Genomic DNA, 23,482 nt, shown 5'->3' with positions numbered 1-23,482 from the left:
GCCCCCAGCGCCCCCAGTCTCCGGTCGAGCCAGAGGTGTATAAAGTTCGGACGAGACCTGCCCCGGAGTCTGCCATCGTACCCCAGCTCTCAACACCCACCCAGCCACCGCAAGAGGCTGCAACCCCGGTGCTCCGCAGATCGAAAATAACAATTTGTCCACCGGACAGACTAACTCTGTGAGCCACCACCCCCGCCGGACTTGATTTTTTTCACAGGGGGTGAATGTGGTGAATGTATTTCACACCGGATTATAACCTGTACATGTGTCTATGTTGTAAGTGCAGTTGCACTACCAGTCCTCCAGGGGGAGTAGCTCTGGGAATGCTCGAGAGTTGTACGGGGCTTCTCCCTTGGCTCCGGTCAGGACTCCTCCCCCAGGAGCTGCTGTATAAAGATCAGTGCCACAGGGTCAGCCGGCCAGTTCACCGAAAGGTCAACGGCTAACAGGCTGGCTCTGTTGTAAGTATATTAAAACCGCTATTCTGATCCTACAAGCACGTGTCCGTAGAATTGTTGGTTCCAACACCCAGTACAGTGACTGTGTGATTATACAGCAACACTCCCTGCCCAGTACAGTGACTGTGTGATTATACAATACAGCAACACTCCCTGCCCACTACAGTGACTGTGTGATTTAATAAGACTGTGGGAAGGGAGTAGAAGAAATAAACTGAAACAAAGAAATAGATCAATAATCCTTCCTGATTCTCAGCTTCTGATCTCCCTAACAGCATTAATGCCTGAGTTTTGAGTTCTGAAATGATGGTGTATGAATAATTAGGTATAGCTGCTTATTGCATATTACAAGATGCCCCGCCCGTGATTTTAAGGATAATAGTAAATTGATTATTTTAACCAAGTTATCTCTTCATTAAAATAGTGATTTTGTTCCCTTGAATGAATGTTCTCATGATCATGTCATGACCTTTACTACTTAAACATAAAATGAAAATCGCTTATTGTCACGAGTAGGCTTCAATGAAGTTACTGTGAAAAGCCCCTAGTCGCCACATTCCGGCGCCTGTCAGGGGAGGCTGGTGCGGGAATCGAACCGTGCTGCTGGCCTGCTTGGTCTGCTTTAAAAGCCAGCGATTTAGCCTTTAAATGCGATTTAGCGATTTAAAATGAAGAAAACATCAAAAACCATAAGACCAGAAGACATAGGAGCAGAATTAGGCCACTCGCCCCATCGAGTCTGCTCCGCCTTTCAATCATGGCTGATATTTTCTCATCCCCATTCTCCTGCCTTCTCCCCATAACCCCTGATCCCCTTATTAATCAAGAACCTATCTATCTCTGTCTTAAAGACACTCAGTGAATTGGCCTCCACAGCCTTCTGCGGCAAAGAGTTCCACAGATTCACCACCCTCTGGCTGAAGGAATTCCTCCTCATCTGTGTTTTAAAGGATCGTCCCTTTAGTCTGACATGGTGTCTCTGGTTCTAGTTTTTCCTACAAGTGGAAACATCCTCTCCACGATCACTCTATCCAGGCCTCGCAGTATCCTGCAAGTTTCAATAAGATCCTCCCTCATCCTTCTAAACTCCATCGAGTACAGATCCAGAGTCCTTAGCTGTTCCTCATACGAAAAGCTCTTCATTCCAGGGATAATTCGTGAGAACCTCCTCTGGACTCTTTCCAAGGCCAGCACATCCTTCCTTAGATACGGGGCCCAAAACTGCTCACATTACTCCAAATGGGGTCTGACCAGAGCCTTATACCAGCCTTATACCCTTATTCCCGTAACAGCCTCCCCAAACAAGGCGCTGGAATGTGACGACTAGGGGCTTTTCACAGTAACTTCATTTGAAGCCGACTTGTGACAATAAGCAATTTTCATTTCCTTTCATTTCATTATACAGCTTCAGCAGTACATCCATGGTCTTGTATTCTAGTCCTCTCAAAATGAAGGCTAACATTTGCCTTCCAAACTGCTGACTGAACCTTCACGTTAATATAAGACAATCCTAAACTAGGACTCCCAAGTCTCTTTGTGCTTCAGACTGTCTGAATTCTTTCCCCATTGCATCTATCTTATTTAGCAGCCTCCTGCATGGCACCTAGTCAAAGGCCTTCTGGAAATCCAAATACATCGTGTCCACTGGCGCTCCTTTATCTAACCTCCTTGTTACCTCCTCAAGAACTCTAACAGATTTGTCAGGCATGACCTCCCCTTGACAAAGCCGCGCTGACTCTGCCCTATTTTACCATGCACTTAAAATGGACTCTAAAATTTTACCCATGACCAAAGTCAGAGTAACCGGCCTATAATTTCCCATCTTCTGTCTCCCTCCCTTGTTACCCCTGGCAGTGCCTTGGTGCCCGGGTGGCAGCACCCAGAGACCGACCACCCAGGGGCCTCTGATAGCCTGGGAGACCCCCCCAGGTGCTGCCCCTAGTCTACGTATGTGCTAAACAGCGCCATGGCGAGGTCTCCCAGGCCCGGGTGTTTGTTCCCGAGCCTCAGGAGCATCGGGTGCCTAACTGCTCATTTAAATATGTAAATCTTGACCTTGCCCAGCGAGGGCGAGATCCAGATTGTGATGGATCTCGTTAGGTGTGATGAGCATCGCAAATATCATGAGATTTAACGTCCTCATGGCGTCACCGGGCATGATGAGATAGTCTGATCGCTCCCACTGTTTTCCTGTTATGTCATTCCGGGATTGTTTTTTGAAACTCAACCCAGAGGTGTCCCTGGCAGTTCCCACGCTTTTTAAATCTCCGCTCTGACTCTCAGCTCGCAGTCTTTTTACATCTCTGCTCCCCCACTTCCTTAAACCCCTTAAACTCCTACCTTAACCCCGGCACTCTGAGAAAAATAGCACTCCGAGCAAGGCACTGAACAAGCTTGTTTTTCCAGCCTCAGCTTCATAGAGGTGTTATCGAGGCAAAGTGTGATACTGAGCCACATAAGAAAATATAATCTTTATAATAATCTTTATTATTGTTGCAAGTAGGCTTACATTAACACTGCAATGGGGCTGGTTTAGCTCACTGGGCTAAACCACTGGCTTTTAAAGCAGACCAAGCAGGCCAGCAGCACGGCTCGATTCCCGTACCAGCCTCCCCGAACAGGCGCCGGAATGTGGCGACTAGGGGCTTTTCACAGTAACTTCATTGAAGCCTACTCGTGACAATAAGCCATTTTCATTTTATCATTTCATTGAAGTTACTGTGAAAAGCCCCTAGTCGCCACATTCCGGCGCCTGTTCGGGTACACAGAGGGAGAATTCAGAATGTCCAATTCACCTAACGAGCACATCTTTCGGGATTTGTGGGAGGAAACCGGAGCACCCGGAGGAAACCCACGCAGACGCGGGGAGAACGTGCAGACTCCGCACAGACAGTGACCCAAGCCGGGAATCGAACCTGGGACCCTGGAGCTGTGAAGCAACAGTGCTAACCACTGTGTATTCCGGCAGGTGATCAAAACCTTGGTCAACGATGTAGGTTTTAAGAAGCATCTTAGAGGAGAGAGAAGTATAGAGGCAGAAGGAGAGGAGCACGTTGCAGAGCTTTGATCTAAGAAGTTGAAGATTCGACATTAATGGGATGCACAAGAGGCCAGAATTGGAACAATGCAGAGATTTCTGAGGATTACAGAGCTGGCATAGGTCCCAGAGTTGGGGAGGGTTATTGATCTGGAGTTCTAACCCGGTGAGCTGGCATCATCCCCGGGCTCCTTACCTGACGTGTTCTTGCCTTTCAGTTTTTTTGGTGTTGGTGGAGATTTTGTCGGTGAAGTTTCTGTCTCGGCCTCATCACTAAAAGCCTGCTCGGTCTCAGAATCCTCCTTCACCGTCTTGCCTGCACCTGATGGTAAGAAGAGATTCATCAAATGTTTGGAGGGTTGAACACTCTCTCTGTTCAGCTCTTTGGCCTAGACCTCTGCTCAATTCCATGGAATAAAAAAGTTCTCTTTTCACTGTGAAGCTCGAATAATTAGCTTCTCATTGTGAACATTTCTCAGAGAAAGACTAACTTTATTGTCCGTAAGTGTGCCTGGCATTAAAGGTTGGCTATAAATACATATATCATAAATAGATTTTGTGGATTATGAGCTGGGGTCAGTTGTCCTTTTTGAGGCCCTTACTGCCTATTATCTCAAAGATCTAAAACATTTTTTAGAGTACCCAATCATCGATTTTCCAATTAAGGGGCAATTTAGCGTGGTCAATCCACATCTTTGGGTTGTGGGGGTGAGAGCCACGCAGGCACGGGGAGGTTGTGCAAACTCCACAGGGACAGTGACCCGAGGCCGGAATTGAACCTGGGTCCTCAGCGCCATAGGCAGCAATGCTAACCATTGCGCCACCGTGCCGCCCTCTAATAGCTTAAAGATAAAGGCCAAGTGACTCACATTTGTGGGAAAATTCCTGCAGTGTTAACAGATCAGCCTGCTGTTTGGATGCTAAATGGAGCCCTCAGCCCTCACATATAGTGGACACAAAACGCACATTTATTCCCACCTTGAGGTGCACTACCTGCCGCCATATTGGAATTGCCATAAAATTCAGAGATAGGTTAACAGAGGTCAATCAGCATAGAAATGAAAAAATGAAATGAAAATCACTTATTGTCACAAGTAGGCTTCAAATGAAGTTACTGTGAAAAGCCCCTAGTGGCCACATTCCAGCACCTGTTCGGGGAGGCTGGTACGGGAATTGAACCGTGCTGCTGGCCTGCCTTGGTCTGCTTTAAAAGCCAGCGATTTAGCCCAGTGTGCTAAACCAGCCCTAGATGAGAAATGCGAAGCAGTGGAAGGCCTATTACTTTCTAAGCAAGGGTTTTGAAATTTCAATTGAGATTGCACAGAGATGAATGTCAGACAATGTATTAATTATTATGGGCAGCATGGTGGCGCAGTGGTTAGCACTGCTGTCTCACGGCGCTGAGGTCCCAGGTTCGACCCCGGCACAGGGTCACTGTCCGTGTGGAGTTTGCACATTCTCCCCGTGTCTGCGTGGGTTTCACCCCCACAACCCAAAGATGTGCAGGGTAGCTGGATTGGCCACGCTAAATTGCCCCTTAATTGGATAAAATGAATTGGGTACTCTAAATTTATTTAAAAAAAGAAACAAGTGTATTACTTATCCATATACTGGGATCTCTGAGATAATCTCAGTGTCCTGATCCTCCCTCCACCCACCCAGCCACTGGACCAGGCGTTCCCTAGGATGTCACCTCACCTCACTGTTTGGCGACTAGATTACTATATGACTATATTTCACAATATGACTATATTTCACAATAAATGTACTGAATATGAGGAATTATTTATCATCAGTGACCACACCCATTGGATCACCTTTAAGTAGTCTCAAATATGGAACAGTCCCAAATAATCTGGGATGTTTGGTCATTTATCTGCAAATAGTCTACAATTACTAACACCTACAAGACGGACATTAATTATTTCCTCTCGGCTGTAGATCAGGTGCATGGGAATACCACCAACTTCAGGTTGCCCTTGGAGCCACACACCTCTCGGCACAATATCAGCGTTCCTTCATTGTCACTGGGTCAAAATCCTGGAATCCCTGAATCCCTAACTGCAATATGGGTGCACCTGCATTACGTGGACAGCAGCAATCCCCGAAGGCAGCCCATGACCACCTTCTCAAAGGGGATTATGGATGAGGCAATGACTGCTGGCCCAGCCGGCATTCTGAGAACAAATAAGAATAAAATTCAATGCCCGACGCTGTGACGTCTCACCGCCCTTTCCCTTGAGCCTTACTCATCAACTCATTATTTGTGTCGAGCACCACAAACGTGCCAAAAGCTCACCTCCTTTGCTGGGGCCAACATCTTCAGGTTTATCCAGTTTGCCTTCCTGCTCATCAGGGAGCTTGTTGGAGTAAGTGCTCGACACGTACAGTTTGTTGATGTCCAGGGTGGTCTTGCTGAAGGGCGATGAGGAAGAGTACATACTTGCATAGCCATTCGCTGAGCTGGTCATCGTGGTTAGATCCAGAGCCTTTCCCCCAGTAATAATGGGAATGTTTAGGGAAAGCTTCCTCCTCCGAATTGGTGATGATGACTTGGAAATCGATAGAGGTGGTGGGGAGGAGAACTTCCGACTGGCTCGAGGAGACTTCGGGGGTTCCCGGTACATAAGCTTATTATTTTGACTGCTTGCAAGAAACAGTTCGAGTGATCTATATTTGAGAAGAAATCAAATATTAATATGATTGCGGAAGTATAATTGGTCCATTTTATTTCACTGACGGCATGATTACAAAAGTAGGTTGGAATGTGAAATGAACCTACTGGTTGAGGCAGAAATTCTCATCGTATTTGAGAACACTTGGATGTCATAATCTCCAAGGCGATGAACCAAAAACTAGATGGTGGGATTAAGCTCTTTTTCAGCTGGCACTGACATGTGAGGTCAGATGGCCTACTCCCATGCTCTAACTTCCTCTGTGTTTAAATTTAAGAGCTGAACGCACATTGTGAGCCTCTGTGCGGAACTCCGTATTGCATTGGACAGGAGTGGTCATCTCAGCATTCTCCAACCATCTCCAACCAAAGAAACTCACAAAGAGCCATGGAGCCAGGAGGAGAAGGAATCCTGGCTCCGTAACTCGCTCAAGGGTCGCTGCCCGCACCTCTCTCCAATTCCTTATGGCCTTATGGCCCATCACCGAGAGTGTGCGCACGTGAGGGGGATGGCCCAAGGTCTGAATCGGTGGAAGTGCAAACTGTCTGCTCCCACCCACAACGTTTAGATGTTAGCCGAGTTACAATATTGGGCCAGTTTGTGCTCATCTTCCAGCTTTAATACCTGGAATCGGGCACAAATGAACTTTCAGCTCATTGTTCCCAGCAATTTAAGGGATTAAGCAAAATACTGCAGATGCTGGAATCTGAAAGGAGAATAGAGGGCGCCGAAAAACCTCAGCAGGTCTGGCAGCGCCTGTAGGGAGAGAAACAGATCGGGATTCTCTGAGCCTCTGTCGCGGGGGCGGAGAATGGGGCGTCAGACCCACGGGGGGATCTGTAACTGGGGGGGGGGGGGCCCTCCAGGGCGGCCAGGCTCGCGATCGGGGGCCACCGATCGGTGGACGCGCGCGATCTAGGGGGGGGGGGGGCTATATTGTCGGGGCCGGCCCGCTGTGTGGGTCTGCTATGTTGCGGGGGGGCCGCCACCGCGCACATGTGCGGGCCTGAGGCTGGAGGTGCAGGGCCCAGTATCGGCAGCCGGAGTTGCGAGGACCACTCCGGGGCCCTGCTAGCCCCCCTGCAAAATGGAGAATCACTCGGGACATTCTCCGGGGACATAGCCCCATTTTCAGAGAATTGCGCCCAGAGTTAATGTTTTGAGTCCTTTGACTCTGGCAGAACTAAAGAAAGGGAGAATGTGTCAGATATTGAAATGTAGCTGTGACAGACTGCAACAAAATGTGGCAATTTTAAGAACAAAAGGCAGATGCCCTGCTGTGGGGTGGGGAGGGTGCGGTGGGGAGGGGGGGGGGGGGGGGTGGTTGCATTGAGGCAATACGTGTATGGGATATTTTTAAAAAGGGGTTTAAGATGGGGGAGGAAGGCCAGAGTTTGAAGTTGATGAATTGGATGTTGAGTCTGGGAGGCTGCAACCTGCCTGATTGGAAGATGAGGCGCTGTTCCTCCAGTTTACGTTGGGCTTCACTGGAACTCTGCGGCAGGAAGTGAGAGTGAGAGCAGGAAGGTGAGTTCAAATGACAAATGACAGGAAGGTTAGGGTCATACTTGTGGACTGAGCGGAATATAAGTTATTAAATGGATAAATAATCAATTCTCTGAATACACCTGGATTATAACAGGTAATTCCTGTTACTGGCCTTGAGCTAAACAAGTGAAATGATTGTAGTCAATAATATCACTCAGTTTCCTACCACTTGTATTAATCGGCGTAAAGCATTCTTTGATTTTAACTCAGAGAAACGCAATGGAAAAATTAATCAATTGGTAAATGCCCACATTAAAACAGGAATTCAATGATTTTATTAGCGAAATTGGTCGAGAGAAACCTTCATGAAAATATTGGTGAGATTACTACACACAGTGATCAGTGAATCCTGCCTCTTTTATCACATAAGCTTTAACCGTCCCCATTTATATATCTACACACACAGCCAATCTCTCTCTCACACACAAACACACACACACACTCTCTCACACACAAACACACACACACTCTCTCACACACAAACACACACACTCACAAACAAACTCACACACACTCACACACACTCTCTCACACACAAACACACACACTCACACACACTCTCACACACAAACACACACACTCACACACTCTCTCACACACAAACTCACACACACTCTCTCACACACAAACACACACACTCACACACTCTCTCACACACAAACTCACACACACTCTCTCACACACAAACACACACACTCACACACTCTCTCACACACAAACACACACACTCACACACTCTCTCACACACAAACTCACACACACTCTCTCACACACACTCACACACTCTCTCACACACAAACACACACACTCACACACTCTCTCACACACAAACTCACACACACTCTCTCACACACAAACACACACACTCACACACTCTCTCACACACAAACACACACACTCACACACTCTCTCACACACAAACTCACACACACTCTCTCACACACACTCACACACTCTCTCACACACAAACACACACACTCACACACTCTCTCACACACAAACTCACACACACTCTCTCACACACAAACACACACACTCACACACTCTCTCACACACAAACACACACTCTCTCACACACACAGCCAATCTCTCTCACACACAAACACACACACTCTCTCACACTCTCTCTCTCACACACACGCTCTCTCTCTCACACACACTCTCTCTCACACACACTCTCTCACACACACTCTCTCTCTCACACACTCTCTCACACACGCTCCCTCTCACGCACGTTCTCTCTCACACATTCTCTCCCACATGCTCTTTCACACACTCTCTCACACACACACACACAAACTGAAATGTATAACCATGAACAGGGAAATGTTTCACAAATGGAAAGTATACCTTGCAGGTATTGCACTTATTGGTTTCTTGTAGATGGTGATGAGCTTGTCCAGCACAATGTCAGCTGTTGTGAAAACGCGATATGAATGCAAGAACGTGTTGAGGAAATCTATACTCAAGAAGCGCAGATCAGTTAGGCGTTCCAACAAGCGTTCCACACTTGCATAGCGAATCTGGAGAACTTTGCAGGAATTGAGGGTTTTACTGAATCGTATATCAACATCATCACAGTACAGGCTTGTGTCTGATCTGCCAATCACAGTACAAACAGAGTCAGCAATGCAGTGGGGTAAATATGTTAAGTTTACAAAGACTTTGATAATTGTAATGTACACCCTTGAGTGGGACCAGATGACATTCGATAGATTTTTGTTGGGGGTCAGAAGCAAGACAGGGAATAGAGTTTAGATACAGCGCAGCCATGGGAAGCAATTTAATGGAAATGAAACAGAGTCCCGTGCCGGAGCGTTTATCCGAGGATAAACTCGGAGCGTTTATCCGAGTGTTTCCTGGTGCTGGCTGCGCTGATAATGACCCCGCTATTAAACTCTCTGCTGAGGCCCACGTAGCCCCGTTTCCTGCACTAATCAGCTCCGTTTAAAAATGACTCCCCAATGTCTGGATCCCAGGCTGCAACTTCCGGATTCCCCCCCTCCCCAAGGCCCCAACTCACCATAAGGGGGTGACAAGGGGCTGTTTAGCACAGGGCTAATTCGCTGGCTTTGAAAGCAGACCCAGGCAGGCCAGCAGCACGGTTCAATTCCCATACCAGCCTCCTCGAACAGGTGCCGGAATGTGGCGACTAGGGCCTTTTTATTTGAAGCCTACTTGTGACAATAGGCGATTTTCATTTCATTTCATTGAGCCCACCGCACCCCACCTCATAAGGGCAGGGTACCCCCGGGCCAAATCCCCATGGGAATGATGCCACCTGGCAGCTCCATGGTGAACAGGTGGCATCAGGGGTGCCATTGTACCACCCTTCTCAGACCACCCAGGGCCCCCCAATCACCTGGGTGACCCCTCCAAGTGCCGATACGCCTGGTCCATGTTCGTGGGAACCAGCATGGGGTCTCCGAGGGGAGGCTGTTATGTCCCGGGCACTGGGTAGATCTGGGATAGACATGTTCGTGAGACTAGTTGCTCACTTGAATTTGCAAATCTGGGTCCTGACTGTAATAGGCAGGAGCCAGATTGCGATGCTGTGCTAGATCCCGCAGATTGCGATGCTGTGCTAGATCCCGCAGATTGCGATGCTGTGCTAGATCCCGCAGATTGCGATGCTGTGCTAGATCTCGCAGATTGCGATGCTGTGCCAGATCCCGCAGATTGCGATGCTGTGCCAGATCCTGCAGATTGCGATGCTGTGCTAGATCCCGCAGATTGTGATGCTGTGCCAGATCCCACAGATTGTGATGCTGTGCCAGATCCTGCAGATTGCGATGCTGTGCTAGATCCCGCAGATTGCGATGCTGTGCTAGATCCCGCAGATTGCGATGCTGTGCCAGATCCCGCAGATTGCGATGCTGTGCCAGATCCCACAGATTGTGATGCTGTGCTAGATCCCGCAGATTGCGATGCTGTGCTAGATCCCGCAGATTGCGATGCTGTGCTAGATCCCGCAGATTGCGATGCTGTGCTAGATCCCGCAGATTGCGATGCTGTGCTAGATCCCGCAGATTGCGATGCTGTGCTAGATCTCGCAGATTGCGATGCTGTGCTAGATCCCGCAGATTGCGATGCTGTGCCAGATCCCGCAGATTGCGATGCTGTGCCAGATCCCGCAGATTGCGATGCTGTGCTAGATCCCGCAGATTGCGATGCTGTGCCAGATCCCGCAGATTGCGATGCTGTGCTAGATCCCGCAGATTGCGATGCTGTGCCAGATCCCGCAGATTGCGATGCTGTGCCAGATCCCGCAGATTGCGATGCTGTGCTAGATCCCGCAGATTGCGATGCTGTGCTAGATCCCGCAGATTGCGATGCTGTGCTAGATCCCGCAGATTGCGATGCTGTGCCAGATCCCACAGATTGTGATGCTGTGCTAGATCTCGCAGATTGCGATGCTGTGCTAGATCTCGCAGATTGCGATGCTGTGCTAGATCCCGCAGATTGTGATGCTGTGCTAGATCCCGCAGATTGCGATGCTGTGCTAGATCCCGCAGATTGCGATGCTGTGCCAGATCCTGCAGATTGCGATGCTGTGCTAGATCCCGCAGATTGCGATGCTGTGCCAGATCCCGCAGATTGCGATGCTGTGCTAGATCCCGCAGATTGCGATGCTGTGCTAGATCCCGCAGATTGTGATGCTGTGCTAGATCTCGCAGATTGCGATGCTGTGCCAGATCCCGCAGATTGCGATGCTGTGCTAGATCCCGCAGATTGCGATGCTGTGCCAGATCCCGCAGATTGCGATGCTGTGCTAGATCCCGCAGATTGCAATGCTGTGCTAGATCCCGCAGATTGCGATGCTGTGCTAGATCCCGCAGATTGCGATGCTGTGCTAGATCTCGCAGATTGCGATGCTGTGCCAGATCCCGCAGATTGCGATGCTGTGCCAGATCCCGCAGATTGCGATGCTGTGCTAGATCCCGCAGATTGCGATGCTGTGCCAGATCCCGCAGATTGTGATGCTGTGCTAGATCCCGCAGATTGCGATGCTGTGCTAGATCCCGCAGATTGCGATGCTGTGCCAGATCCCGCAGATTGCGATGCTGTGCTAGATCTCGCAGATTGCGATGCTGTGCCAGATCCCGCAGATTGTGATGCTGTGCTAGATCCCGCAGATTGCGATGCTGTGCTAGATCCCGCAGATTGCGATGCTGTGCCAGATCCTGCAGATTGCGATGCTGTGCCAGATCCCATTAGATCTCATGAGATGTGATGAGGCTGGTAAATCTCATGGGAGGCCTCCCAATCTCGTCGTGTCCCGGGTCGGGCACGGCGAGGCTGATAGATTGCACCCTCTGATCTCCTTGAATGACAGCACAGGCTCGAGGGGCTGAATGGTCTCTGGTTCCTATATTTCTGTTTTACATTAATATTGAAGGTGTGAGCAGGAGGTGGTTAAAGCAAAACCCTTTATATTCTCCCTTATATTAGGGCAGCACGGTAGCATAGTGGTTAGCATCAATGCTTCACAGCTCCAGGGTCCCAGGTTCGGTTCCCGGCTGGGTCACTGTCTGTGCGGAGTCTGCACGTCCTCCCCGTGTGTGCGTGGGTTTCCTCCGGGTGCTCCGGTTTCCTCCCACAGTCCAAAGATGTGCGGGTTAGGTGGATTGACCATGCTAAATTGCCCGTAGTGTCCTAAAAAGTAAGGTTAAGGGGGAGTTGTTGGGTTACGGGTATAGGGTGGATACGTGAGTTTGAGTAGGGTGATCATAGCTCGGCACAACATCGAGGGCCGAAGGGCCTGTTCTGTGCTGTACTGTTCTAAATTCTAAATTCTCGGTCTTAGTTCCAACTGAAGCCTCAATTGGTTATTCTCCATTGATGATAACACATGCAGGGATGTAGGAGGTGAGGAAAGTCCTTTCATTTGGTTTCGGCAATGATAATGTACCCTTCCCTGCATTTGCCAAATAGCCAGAATTTCCTCTGAAGATCTCCACCCCCAAGTCTTTATAACCATGCTTGTGTCTGTGCCTTTTTCACAGCCCAGTTTGCAGTTTGATCACTGTATTAGCTCACAGAGGATTGGTGGGAGGAAATGAAAGGACGCACTGATGCAGCAGGAGGGAGAAAATTACACATCAGACCTGGATTGCATTGTCTCAGAGAGTACAAAGTACAAAGAAAATTACAGCACAGGAACAGGCCCTTCGGCCTTCCCAGCCTGCGCCGATCCAGATCCTTTATCTAAACCTGTCGCCTATTTTCCAAAGATCTACTTCCTTCTGTTCCCCTCCTGTTCATATATCTGTCTAGATGCATCATAAATGACGCTATTGTGCCCGCCTCTACCACCTCCGCTGGCAAAGTGTTCCAGGCACCCACCACCCTCTGTGTAAAAAACTTTCCACGCACATCTCCCTAAACTTTCCCCCTCTCACCTTGAAATCGTGACCCCTTGTAATTGACACCCCCAATCTTGGAAAAAGCTTGTTGCTATCCACCCTGTCCATACCTCTCATAATTTTGTAGACCTCAATCAGGTCCCCCCTCAACCTCCGTCTTTCCAACGAAAAAAATCCTAATCTACTCAACCTTTCTTCATAGCTAGCACCCTCCATACCAGGCAACATCCTGGTGAACCTCCTCTGCACCCTCTCTAAAGCATCCACATCCTTCTGGTAATATGGCGACCAGAACTGTACGCAGTATTCCAAATGTGGCCTAACCAAAGTCCTACATAACTGTAACATGACCTGCCGACTCTTGTACTCAATACCCCGTCCGATGAAGGCAAGCATGCTGTATGCCTTCTTGACCACTCTATCGACCTGCGTTGCCACCTTCAGGGTACAATGAACCTGAACTCCCAGATCTCTCTGTACATCAATTTCCCCCAGGACTCTTCCATTGACCGTATAGTCTGGTCTTGAATTGGATCTTCCAAAATGCATCACCTCGCATTTGCCTGGATTGAACTCCATCTGCCATTTCTGTGCCCAACTCTCCAATCTATCAATATTTTGCTGTATTCTCTGACAGTCCCCCTCGCTATCTGCAACTCTACCAATCTTAGTATCATCTGCGAACTTGCTAATCAGACCACCTATACCTTCCTCCAGATCATTTATGTATATCACAAACAACAGTGGTCCGAGCACGGATCCCTGTGGAACACCACGAGTCACCTTTCTCCATTTTGAGACACTCCCTTCCACCACTACTCTCTGTCTCCTGTTGCCCAGCCAGTTCTTTATCCATCTAGCTAGTACATCCTGAACCCCATACGACTTCACTTTTTCCATCAACCTGCCATGGGAAACTTTATCAAACGCCTTACTAAAGTCCATGTATACGACATCTACAGCCCTTCCCTCATCAATTAACTTTGTCACTTCCTCAAAGAATTCTATTAGGTTTGTAAGACATGACCTTCCCTGCACAAAACCATGCTGTCTATCACTGATAAGTCTATTTTCTTCCAAATGTGAATAGATCCTATCCCTCAGTATCTTCTCCAACAGTTTGCCTACCACTGACGTCAAGCTCACAGGTCTATAATTCCCTGGATTATCCCTGCTACCCTTCTTAAACAAGGGGACAACATTAGCAATTCTCCAGTCCTCCGGGACCACACCCGTGCTCAAGGATGCTGCAAAGATATCTGTTAAGGCCCCAGCTATTTCGTCCCTCGCTTCCCTCAGTAACGTGGGATAGATCTCATCCGGACCTGGGGACTTGTCCACCTTAATGCCTTTTAGAATACCCAAAACTTCCCCCATCCTTGTGCTGACTTGACCTAGAGTATTTAAACATCCATCCCTAACCTCAACATCCGTCATGTCCCTCTCCTTGGTGAATACTGATGCAAAGTACTCATTAAGAATCTCACCCATTTCCTCTGACTCCACGCATAAATTCCCTCTTTTATCTTTGAGTGGGCCAATCCTTTCTCTAGTTACCCTCTTGCTCCTTGTATACGAATAAAAGGCTTTGGGATTTTCCTGAACCCTGTTAGCCAAAGATATTTCATGACCCCTTTTAGCCCTCTTTATTGTGCGTTTGAGATTTGTCCTATTTTCCCGATATTCCTCCAAAGCTTCATCGGTTTGAAGTCGCCTAGATCTTATGTATGCTTCCTTTTTCATCTTAGCTAGTCTCACAGGAAGGAAACAAATTCAATTGTAACTTTCAAAAAGGATTTAGATAAATACTGGAAGGGAAAAAAATTACAGGGCCACGGGGAAAGTGCGGAGAGGAGTGAGACTAATTGAAAGCTCTTTCAGTGCAATAGCACAGACACAATGTGTTGTCTCTTTCAGTAATGTATCATTCCCAGGATGGCTGGTTTCTGTTGGATCCCTATATGTAGAAACAGTCTTGGGCACCACGGTAGCATGGTGGTTAGCATCAATGCTTCACAGCTCCAGGGTCCCAGGTTCGATTCCCGGCTGGGTCACTGTCTGTGCGGAGTCTGCACGTCCTCCCCGTGTGTGCGTGGGTTTCCTCCGGGTGCTCCGGTTTCCTCCCACAGTCCAAAGATGTGCGGGTTAGGTGGATTGGCCAGGCTAAATTGCCCCTAGTGTCCTAAAAAATAATGTTAATGGGGGTTGTTGGGTTACTGGAATAGGGTGGATACGTGGGCTTGAGTAGGGTGATCATTGCTCGGCACAACATTGAGGGCCGAAGGGCCTGTTCTGTGCTGTACTGTTCTAATTCTAATTCTAATAATACCTTCTGTGGTACCTGGGAAAGCTCAATGCGAAGGGCAGGGCGGAAAACTACCCAGAATTTCACAGAAAAAGGTACGTCCCATTATTTATCAATGGTAGAGATTGGACAATAGTCCACTTGGCATGCCCCAGAGTATTTGTGGGGCCCATGGGGAGTTTATTGGGACAGATTATGTTTACCCCACGAGGGGAAGGAATTCTGTACTCAATCCCAGTATTTTAACAAGGTGAGCGACACAGCGGGAAAATGTTAGCGCAAAACGTACTTACTTAATCATCTGGGGGACCGTGACTTTTGAATTTTCTTCAAATGCATTCATCATCAGGCCATTGCACCGAATGTTATCTATGCACTGGAAAGAGTAAAATTATTCAATAAGATGTGGAGAATTCTAGACTGGTTTAAGAATTAAAAATACTGTTGGCGAATGCTATCATCTGTGCCAAGTGGAACAGGTTTGAGGGGCAGAATGGCCCACTGCTGTTCCTATGTGCCAAACCCAAAGCATGCAAACCAAATTCTTCTCTGAAAATGAAAAATGAAATGAAAATCGCTGATTGTCACGAGTAGGCTTCAATGAAGTTACTGTGAAAAGCCCCTAGTCGCCACATTCCGGCGCCTGTTTGGGAAGGCTGGTACGGGAATTGAACCGTGCTGCTGGCCTGCCTTGGTCTGCTTTCAAAGCCAGCGATTTAGTCCAGTGTGATAAACCAGCCCCGTCTCTGTCTTATATTTGTGACGATGTTGATCCACTACATGGATTCAAATCTCCAACATAAAATACCATCACCCAGGTTTCTCAATCAAAAATAATGAGCAGCACGGTAGCACTGTGGTTAGCACAGTTGCTTCTCAGCTCCAGGGTCCCAGGTTCAATTCCCGGCTTGGGTCACTGTCTGTGCGGAAACTGCACGTTCTCCCCGTGTCTGCGTGGGTTTCCTCCGGGTGCTCCGGTTTCCTCCCACAGTCCAAAGATGTGCAGGTTAGGTGGATTGGCTGTGCTAAATTGCCCTTAGTGTCCAAAAAGGGTAGGTGGGGTTACTGGGTTATGGGGATAGGGTGAAGGCGTGGGGCTTAAGTAGGGTGCTCTTTCCAAGAGCCGGTGCAGACTCGATGGGCCGAATGGCCTCCTTCTGCACTGTAAATTCTATGATTCTATGAAAATATTCTCATTTCCCACCTGCTACTTCCGTGAAGTACCCTGGAGTGCGGCATTGCCGAAGCTACCCAGCGGCATTCTCCGCTGGCAGGATCCTCTGCCCCGCTAGCAGTGCGCCCACGCCCACACGTTTCCTGAACACGAGGGGTGGCCCACCATGGGAAATCCCATTGGCTGGCTTTGCAAATGGAGAACCCGCTGCCCCACCTGAAAGCGGGGATGGCAGGACGGAGAATCCTGCCCACTCTCTTTTAGCAAGATTTTAAATCAGGTTCAGCACATGTACAAGATCCCATAGCTAATGTAAAGGAGATTAGGGAGTCATTGTTCAGCATGGTCTTCTCAATCAATATCAGTTAACCGGTTGCTCATTTCATTAACTCTTTCTGGGAGAAGTTGTTTGAAAATTGGCAGCCGTGATTTATTCTTCATTCTCGGAATGTGGGCAACATTGACAAGTCCGGCACTCGTTGGCAATCCCTACTTATCCTGACTCCGTTAATGAAGGGTTCCTGGGGTGTTGGTCACACACTAAAGAAGGAATAAGACTGGGCATTGGATAAATACTTGAATGGAACAGAGCAGGAGGAGGGGGGCAGTTTGGGCAGTTTTTTCGCTGAGTTGGCACTGTGCGGATGGGCACAGAGTGGCCCCCCTGCTGTGCTCTGTGGATTTTATGGAGGTTCACTCGCCTGGCTGATGTCACTTGTCCACGCCGCTTTCTCCTGACGAGATGAGGCCACCAGGATCACAGTGAAGGACGGGGAATCTTTTGGTTCCACAACGATTTTGAAGTCAAGGTGCTCCATGTCCTGTCCCAATCCCCGAGCTGTCAGATTTAAACAAGAGAGAAGCTATACAACAAGGGATCGGTCTTTCAATCGCTTCACTTTCTATTTTTGTAAACCGTATCCCCCCCAGAGTTAGTGCTGACTGGCGGACATGTACACACCCTGAAATACACTCACACCAATACTGCTTTGGTCGTGTCAGTGTTGCAGACTAACATCCATAGTCTGCCAACATTTTAATAAATGTTGTCACAATGCTATAATGACCAGATCATCTTTTTTTATGATGTTCATTGAAGGATAGATATTGGTCCGACATTGGGGAGAGCTTCCTTGCTTTTCTTCAATATAGTGCCATGGATCCTTTACACCTTTACATGAGACCTTGGGTTAATGTCTCACCTGTGAGGGATCACCTCTGACAGCGCAATGCTCCCTCAGTAATGCACTGGAGTCACCTTCAGTTTTGTGCTCAAGCCGTGGAGTGGGACTTAAACCCAGAGCATGTCATTCAGAGGCGAGAATCAGGTACACACCCACACATACACACTCGCTTGCACACTCACATATGCACATGCGCACTCATATATACATTCAAACACACACACACAAACACACACACCTGGCCACTCACACTATTTTGTAAATATCTCAACATTTTTGACATACATTCATCTTCTGTGGCTTCTGGGTCTTCCATCAAGGTGCAGTCAATGAGTGATAGTACTCCATTCTGCAAGGCAGTTACAAACACATTACAACGGAACCAAAGTTCTATTCAAACAATCATCGTGCTCCTTCTCTCGCCTGAACTAACCTGTCAAACATTTACGCAACATGGGTGAAATGTGTAGTTGGATGGGAGGTGAAATTTAACTTAGAGAGCTGCGAAGTGAGGCATTTCAGGGGTAAGAATGAGGGGAGACAGCATAAACGTAATGGTGACATTTTAAAAGCAGAGAGAGAGCTGAGGGATGAGCTGAGAGCTGTAGATGAATCACTGATGGGACAAGTTCACCTCCCCTGGTGGGTAAATACTTTATTGAGCTACACCGCAGAAGCCAGTAAAGGAGCCATATCGACTATCGCAGACCCCAACCATCCCATTCCTTGAAGGATGAAGAACAGGAAGGTACAGATTTAAAGTGATTTCCACACAGTGAGTGGCTTGGGTCTGGAAGTGTGGTGGAGGCAGGTTCAATTGAGGCATTCAAGAGGGCATTCGATGATTACTTGAATAGGAGCAATGGGCAGGGGCGCGGAGGAAAGGCAGGGGAATGGCCCTAGGCCATGATGCTCGTTCGGAGACACAATGGGCTGAATGGCCTCTTTCTGCACCGTAACAATTCTGTGATGGGTTTTTGGATTAACTGATGTTCATTGTCAGAACACTAAAGATGCTCTAGTTGGCCTGAGTTCCACTTGGTTAAGGAGGAGAAACCATGTCAGCCAGCATTCCTCACTGGGAAACCGTGACACCTGCTGAAGAGTAAGTGCTCACCGGAGCTCGGACTATACAAGATTCAGCCGGCCTGTGATGCATTCCATCGAGGAATAGCAGCACTCCAGGCAGAACTCTCCAAAGCTCTGTTTCACGCACCATAGTCTTCACATTTCCACTAAAGTACCCGCTGCCTGCGAGGTCCGTGGCTAGGAACGGTGTTACAGGTGGGAAGCCAAGACTGAAGTTGAGTGAGAATGTCGCCAGGGGAACGGCTGGGGCCTGTGGCAATGTTCTACGTAGATGCAGTGCTGCAATTAACTGCTGACCTTGCTGCACGGTGCAATAAACAATTCGGTCCCACACCGAGAATACATTAGAGGGAGCATTGGATTGTGGGGCAGAATCCCACTCTGAGAGGCAGCACTTGTGGGAAAGGGGAAGGAAGAGAAATGGGGGAAGGTGGGGAGCATGGGGGGGGGGGGTTGTTGTGAGAGCAAGATGCAATCCTTTGAAGGAGAACTTCACACAAGGAATCTACACATTGTGATCAATAATACACGGCAAGGACCTCAGACACGGCCTCTCATTTGCCCTGAAACCTCTCAAGCGGCTCCCCCAGAGGCACTTCACCCTAGGAGTCAGTGTTGGATGCTCCGAGCAGCTTCTGATATACTCACACGTTTACTGTCAAACAGCATCTGAAAAATAAAACAAAACCACTGTGAATATCAGAAGGTGAATCGGGGAAAGACAGACAGATCTCAGATTGGGTCGAGTGAATGTTCTGGTCAAAGGAACTTCAGTAATTGTGGGAATTCGGTTACCCGAGGATTCAGATTTAAGACAATTGGTAAAAGAAGCAGAAGGGGAGACGAGGAGATTTTGTTTAAGGCAACGAGTTGTTGTGATCTGGAATGTGTTGCCTGAAAGGGTGGTGAAAACAAATTATAGAACATAGAACATACAGTGCAGAAGGAGGCCATTCGGCCCATCGAGTCTGCACTGACTCACTTAAGCCCTCACTTCCACCCTAAGCCCATAACCCAATAACCCCTCCTAACCTTTTTGATCACTAAGGGCAATTTATCATGGCCAGTCCACCTAACCTGCACGTCTTTGGAATGTGGGAGGAAACCGGAGCACCCGGAGGAAACCCACGCAGCCACGGGGAGAACGTGCAGACTCCGCACAGGCAGTGACCCAGCGGGGAATTGAACCTGGGACGCTGGTGCTGTGAAGCCACAGTGCTAGCCACTTGTGCTACTGTGTGATGAGACCATCAATTCACGTGAAACGTGGTTAGAAGCGAACAGTGGTTTTAATCGTCTTACAACAGAGCCTGCCTGTAACGAGATGAACTCTAGATGAACTGGCAGGCAGGCTCACAACAGCAACCTTTATACTTCCGGTTAGGGGGAGGAGCCATGGGCAGAGCCATGGGCGGAGCCAAGGGTGGAGCCCAGTACAAGCTCCTCATCTCCCCCTATGGGTAGAGCCGCGCAACTACACATGGTCTAGTACAAGGTACAGGCTCAACACATGTTGTACAATACAGTGTGGATTATTGGTGTTTATAATTCACCACACAGTGCTAGTAATTTTCAAAAGGGAATTGGATAAACACGTGGAAAAGAATAATTTGCAGGGTTATAGGGAAAGAGCAGGGAAGTGGGACTAATCGATTGCTCTTTCACAGAGTCGGCACAGAGAGAATGGGCCGTCCTGTGCCATATTGTTCAATAGTCTCTGAATGTGATGTTGGGGGAAATGGAAGATTTCAATTAAGATGGGCTGAATGGCCTCTTTCATCCTTCCTTGAATTTGTCTCTCTTATTCCAATGCTGATCATTTTTTTTCAAATTAAGGGGATATTTAACGTGCCCAATCTACCTACCCTGCACATTGTTTTGGGTTTGTGGGGGAGACCCACGCAGACACGGGGAGAATGTGCAAACTCCACACAGGACAGTGACCCAGAGCCGGGATCGAACCCGGGTCCTCGGCGCCGTGAGGCAGCAGGGCCACCCGCAATGCTGATCATTTTCATTAAATGTCTAAAATACAACCAATCAGTCGGACGACACAATGGGACACCTACTTTTGTTAAATGGAGTTTCCCGCCTGATCCTCTGGTGCATATTATCAAATGTTTGGAGAACAGAAAGCACTGTTTCTCTCCCTCTTTTTTCAGGGATAATGATCCCAACCGACCTCGTGTGATTTTCCCTTTTTCAGTCATTGGAACTTGGATAAGTGAGCCTGGCCAAAAGAAAGATCAGATTGTTACCAGGAAGAGCAGGTGACTGTCAAGGAGAGATACCGTGTGAGATAACAACTACCTAGCCCCCCTCACAAGCTTCTAACTCTACCACAGCAGGAGTTCAGTCAAAAGCACCATGTGGATCATAAATACCGGAGGGATCAGCTGCTGGATCTCCGCACACTGTGACCAGAGCAGATATCCACCGGTAAGTTAATCAAACATCTCAGATGTGCAGTCTTGTTGTGACATTGGGGGTGGGATTCTCCGAGCCCGCGCTGGGTCAGAGAATCGTCGGGGGGTGGGGGGGGGGCGTGAATCCTGCCACGCCGCTCCGATGCCGGGGCGCCAAGTCTCCGCCGACCGGAGAACCGGTGGCAATCGCGGCGGTGTGATCGCCGTTGAAAGTGGCTACCGCGGCTTTTCTGCGCGCTCGACGGGCCGAGTACCGCCAGCGTCGTTCACGTATGGTACTACCCAGCGGGACCTTGTCGTTCTGGCTGCGGGGGCCGTCCTGGTGGGGGGGGGGGGGGGGGGGGTGCCGACACCGGGGGGGGGGGGGGGGGGGGGGGGGGGGGGTGGGGGGGGGGTGGGGGGGTCCTCATCGGTGGACAGGCCCGCGATCGTGGGCAACTGATCAGCGGGCGCGCTAATTCCAGCGGGCGTTCCTCCGCGCCGGCCCACGGATAACATGGCAGATCTCCTGTAGGGTTCTGCCATGTTGCCTGCGCCGGCCGTGGCGCGCATAAGGGGACCCGTGCCGGCCGTGACGCGGGTGCGTGGACCTGCACCGGCCGTGTAGGGTCATCTTTTGGTGCCGGAGCAGCACGCAGCATTCCGCCGTTGTTCTAGCCCCTGAAGAAGGGGAGAACAACTGGACCTGGAGGCCCATTGACGGCCGGCGTTGCTGATGCTGGTTTTGATGCCGGCGTCAACACTCGTCTGGGATTTCGGAGAATCCCGGCCTGGATCTCCAATATGTGAATTAAACTCTTCATAAAAACAATACAAATGTGGGTCTTTCACCTCAACATCTCCCTATTTCTTCATAAATCAAATTACTCTCAGGCTGGAGTAACTGTTATGTAGGCAAATACTTCGAGTACTCTGTGACAGCAAGACCCTGCAAATAGCCAAGCACTTAATACCTATTTCTCCAGTGTTTGGTAATATTACCGGGGGAAGGAATTAATTTAAAACACCAGACTATCTTTTTTTCTCCAAATAACTTGTTATTTCTTTAACGTGCAGGAAGGATGTTCCGGATGGTGGGTGTGTCCAGAACCAGGGGTCACAGTCTGAGGATGCGGGTCGACCATTTAGGACAGAGATGAGGAGAAATCTCTTCACCCAGAGAGTGGTCGGCCTGTGAAATTCATTACCACAGGAAGTAGTTGAGGCCAAAACATTGTATGGTTTCAAGAAGGGATTAGATATCGCATTTAGGGTGAAGGGATCAAAGGAGATGGGGGGAAGGGGGATTAGGCGATTGGGTTGGATGATCAGAATGAAAGGCTGAATGACCTCCTCTTGCTCCTTTTATTTTCCATCTTTCTATCCATCAAACTAAGTAGAAGGGACTTTCATTCAACATTTCTCTTGAAGAATGTCACCTCTCATGATATACGACTCCTTCATCGAGTGGGAAATAAAGTTGTGTTGAGGGAGTAATGCACTGCCAGTTCTTTCAGGGTGGATGTGAGGGCATTAGAGAGAATGCGGGAAGGATTCACAAGGATAATTCCAGGGAAGAGGAACTTCAGTGATGCGGGTACATTGGAGAAGCTGGGACTGTTGGCCATAGACGAGAGAAGTTTAATAGGTTTGTTGGAGGTGTTCAAAATCACGATGGGTCTGGACGGACAAAGTAGAGAGAGAAAGACTGTTCCTGATGGGGAACCATCAGGGCTGGTTTAGCTCAGTGGGCTGGACAGCTGATTTGTAATGCAAAACAAGGCCAGTAGCGCGGGTTCAATTTCCGCACCAGCCTCCCGAACAGGCGCCGGAATATGGTGACTAGGGGCTTTTCACAGTAACTTCATTGCAGTGTTAATGTTAGCCTACTTGTGACAATAAAGATTACTATTATTATTACCAGAGAAGATTGCTTTAAGGTGATTGGCAAACGAAACAAGAGCAACATGAAGGAATAGCTTTTAAATCAAGGAGTGGTTAAGATCTGGGGTTCCCTGCCTGATCTGGGATGCGCTGCCTGGGAGTGTGGTCGAAGCAGATTCAGTCGCTACATTCAAAATAATTAGATCATGTCGAAAGAGCAAAGAAATTGCAGGACTGTGGGCTAAGGTCAGGGGTGGGACTAGGCGAGCTGTTCTCGCAGAGTTCCAATTTCCTGATGACCAGAATGCAAACTGATTGCTATATGATCGATTGGGTTAGTTGTTTCAACATTCAGTC

At 48.7% G+C, this 23,482-nt stretch overlaps 1 protein-coding gene across 2 annotated transcripts in view; it reads right to left on the bottom strand.

Annotated features, from left to right (window-relative positions):
- Positions 1-23,482, bottom strand: part of rasgrf1 (Ras protein specific guanine nucleotide releasing factor 1) — a 173,218-nt gene that overhangs the window by 51,068 nt on the left and 98,668 nt on the right. For both annotated transcript variants that reach the window (XM_038813451.1, XM_038813452.1), the window contains 8 exons: positions 20,906-21,066; positions 19,485-19,505; positions 18,033-18,096; positions 17,265-17,401; positions 15,683-15,765; positions 9,069-9,317; positions 5,795-6,165; positions 3,692-3,817 (listed from right to left, as the gene is read on the bottom strand). In XM_038813451.1, the coding sequence (XP_038669379.1) occupies positions 3,692-3,817; positions 5,795-6,165; positions 9,069-9,317; positions 15,683-15,765; positions 17,265-17,401; positions 18,033-18,096; positions 19,485-19,505; positions 20,906-21,066 (1,212 nt within the window). The remainder of the gene's footprint in view (positions 1-3,691; positions 3,818-5,794; positions 6,166-9,068; positions 9,318-15,682; positions 15,766-17,264; positions 17,402-18,032; positions 18,097-19,484; positions 19,506-20,905; positions 21,067-23,482) is intronic.

This window comes from Scyliorhinus canicula, chromosome 12 (genome assembly GCF_902713615.1).
Source record: "Scyliorhinus canicula chromosome 12, sScyCan1.1, whole genome shotgun sequence".
NCBI lineage: Eukaryota > Metazoa > Chordata > Chondrichthyes > Carcharhiniformes > Scyliorhinidae > Scyliorhinus > Scyliorhinus canicula.
This window is presented reverse-complemented; position numbering and strand designations above follow the sequence as displayed.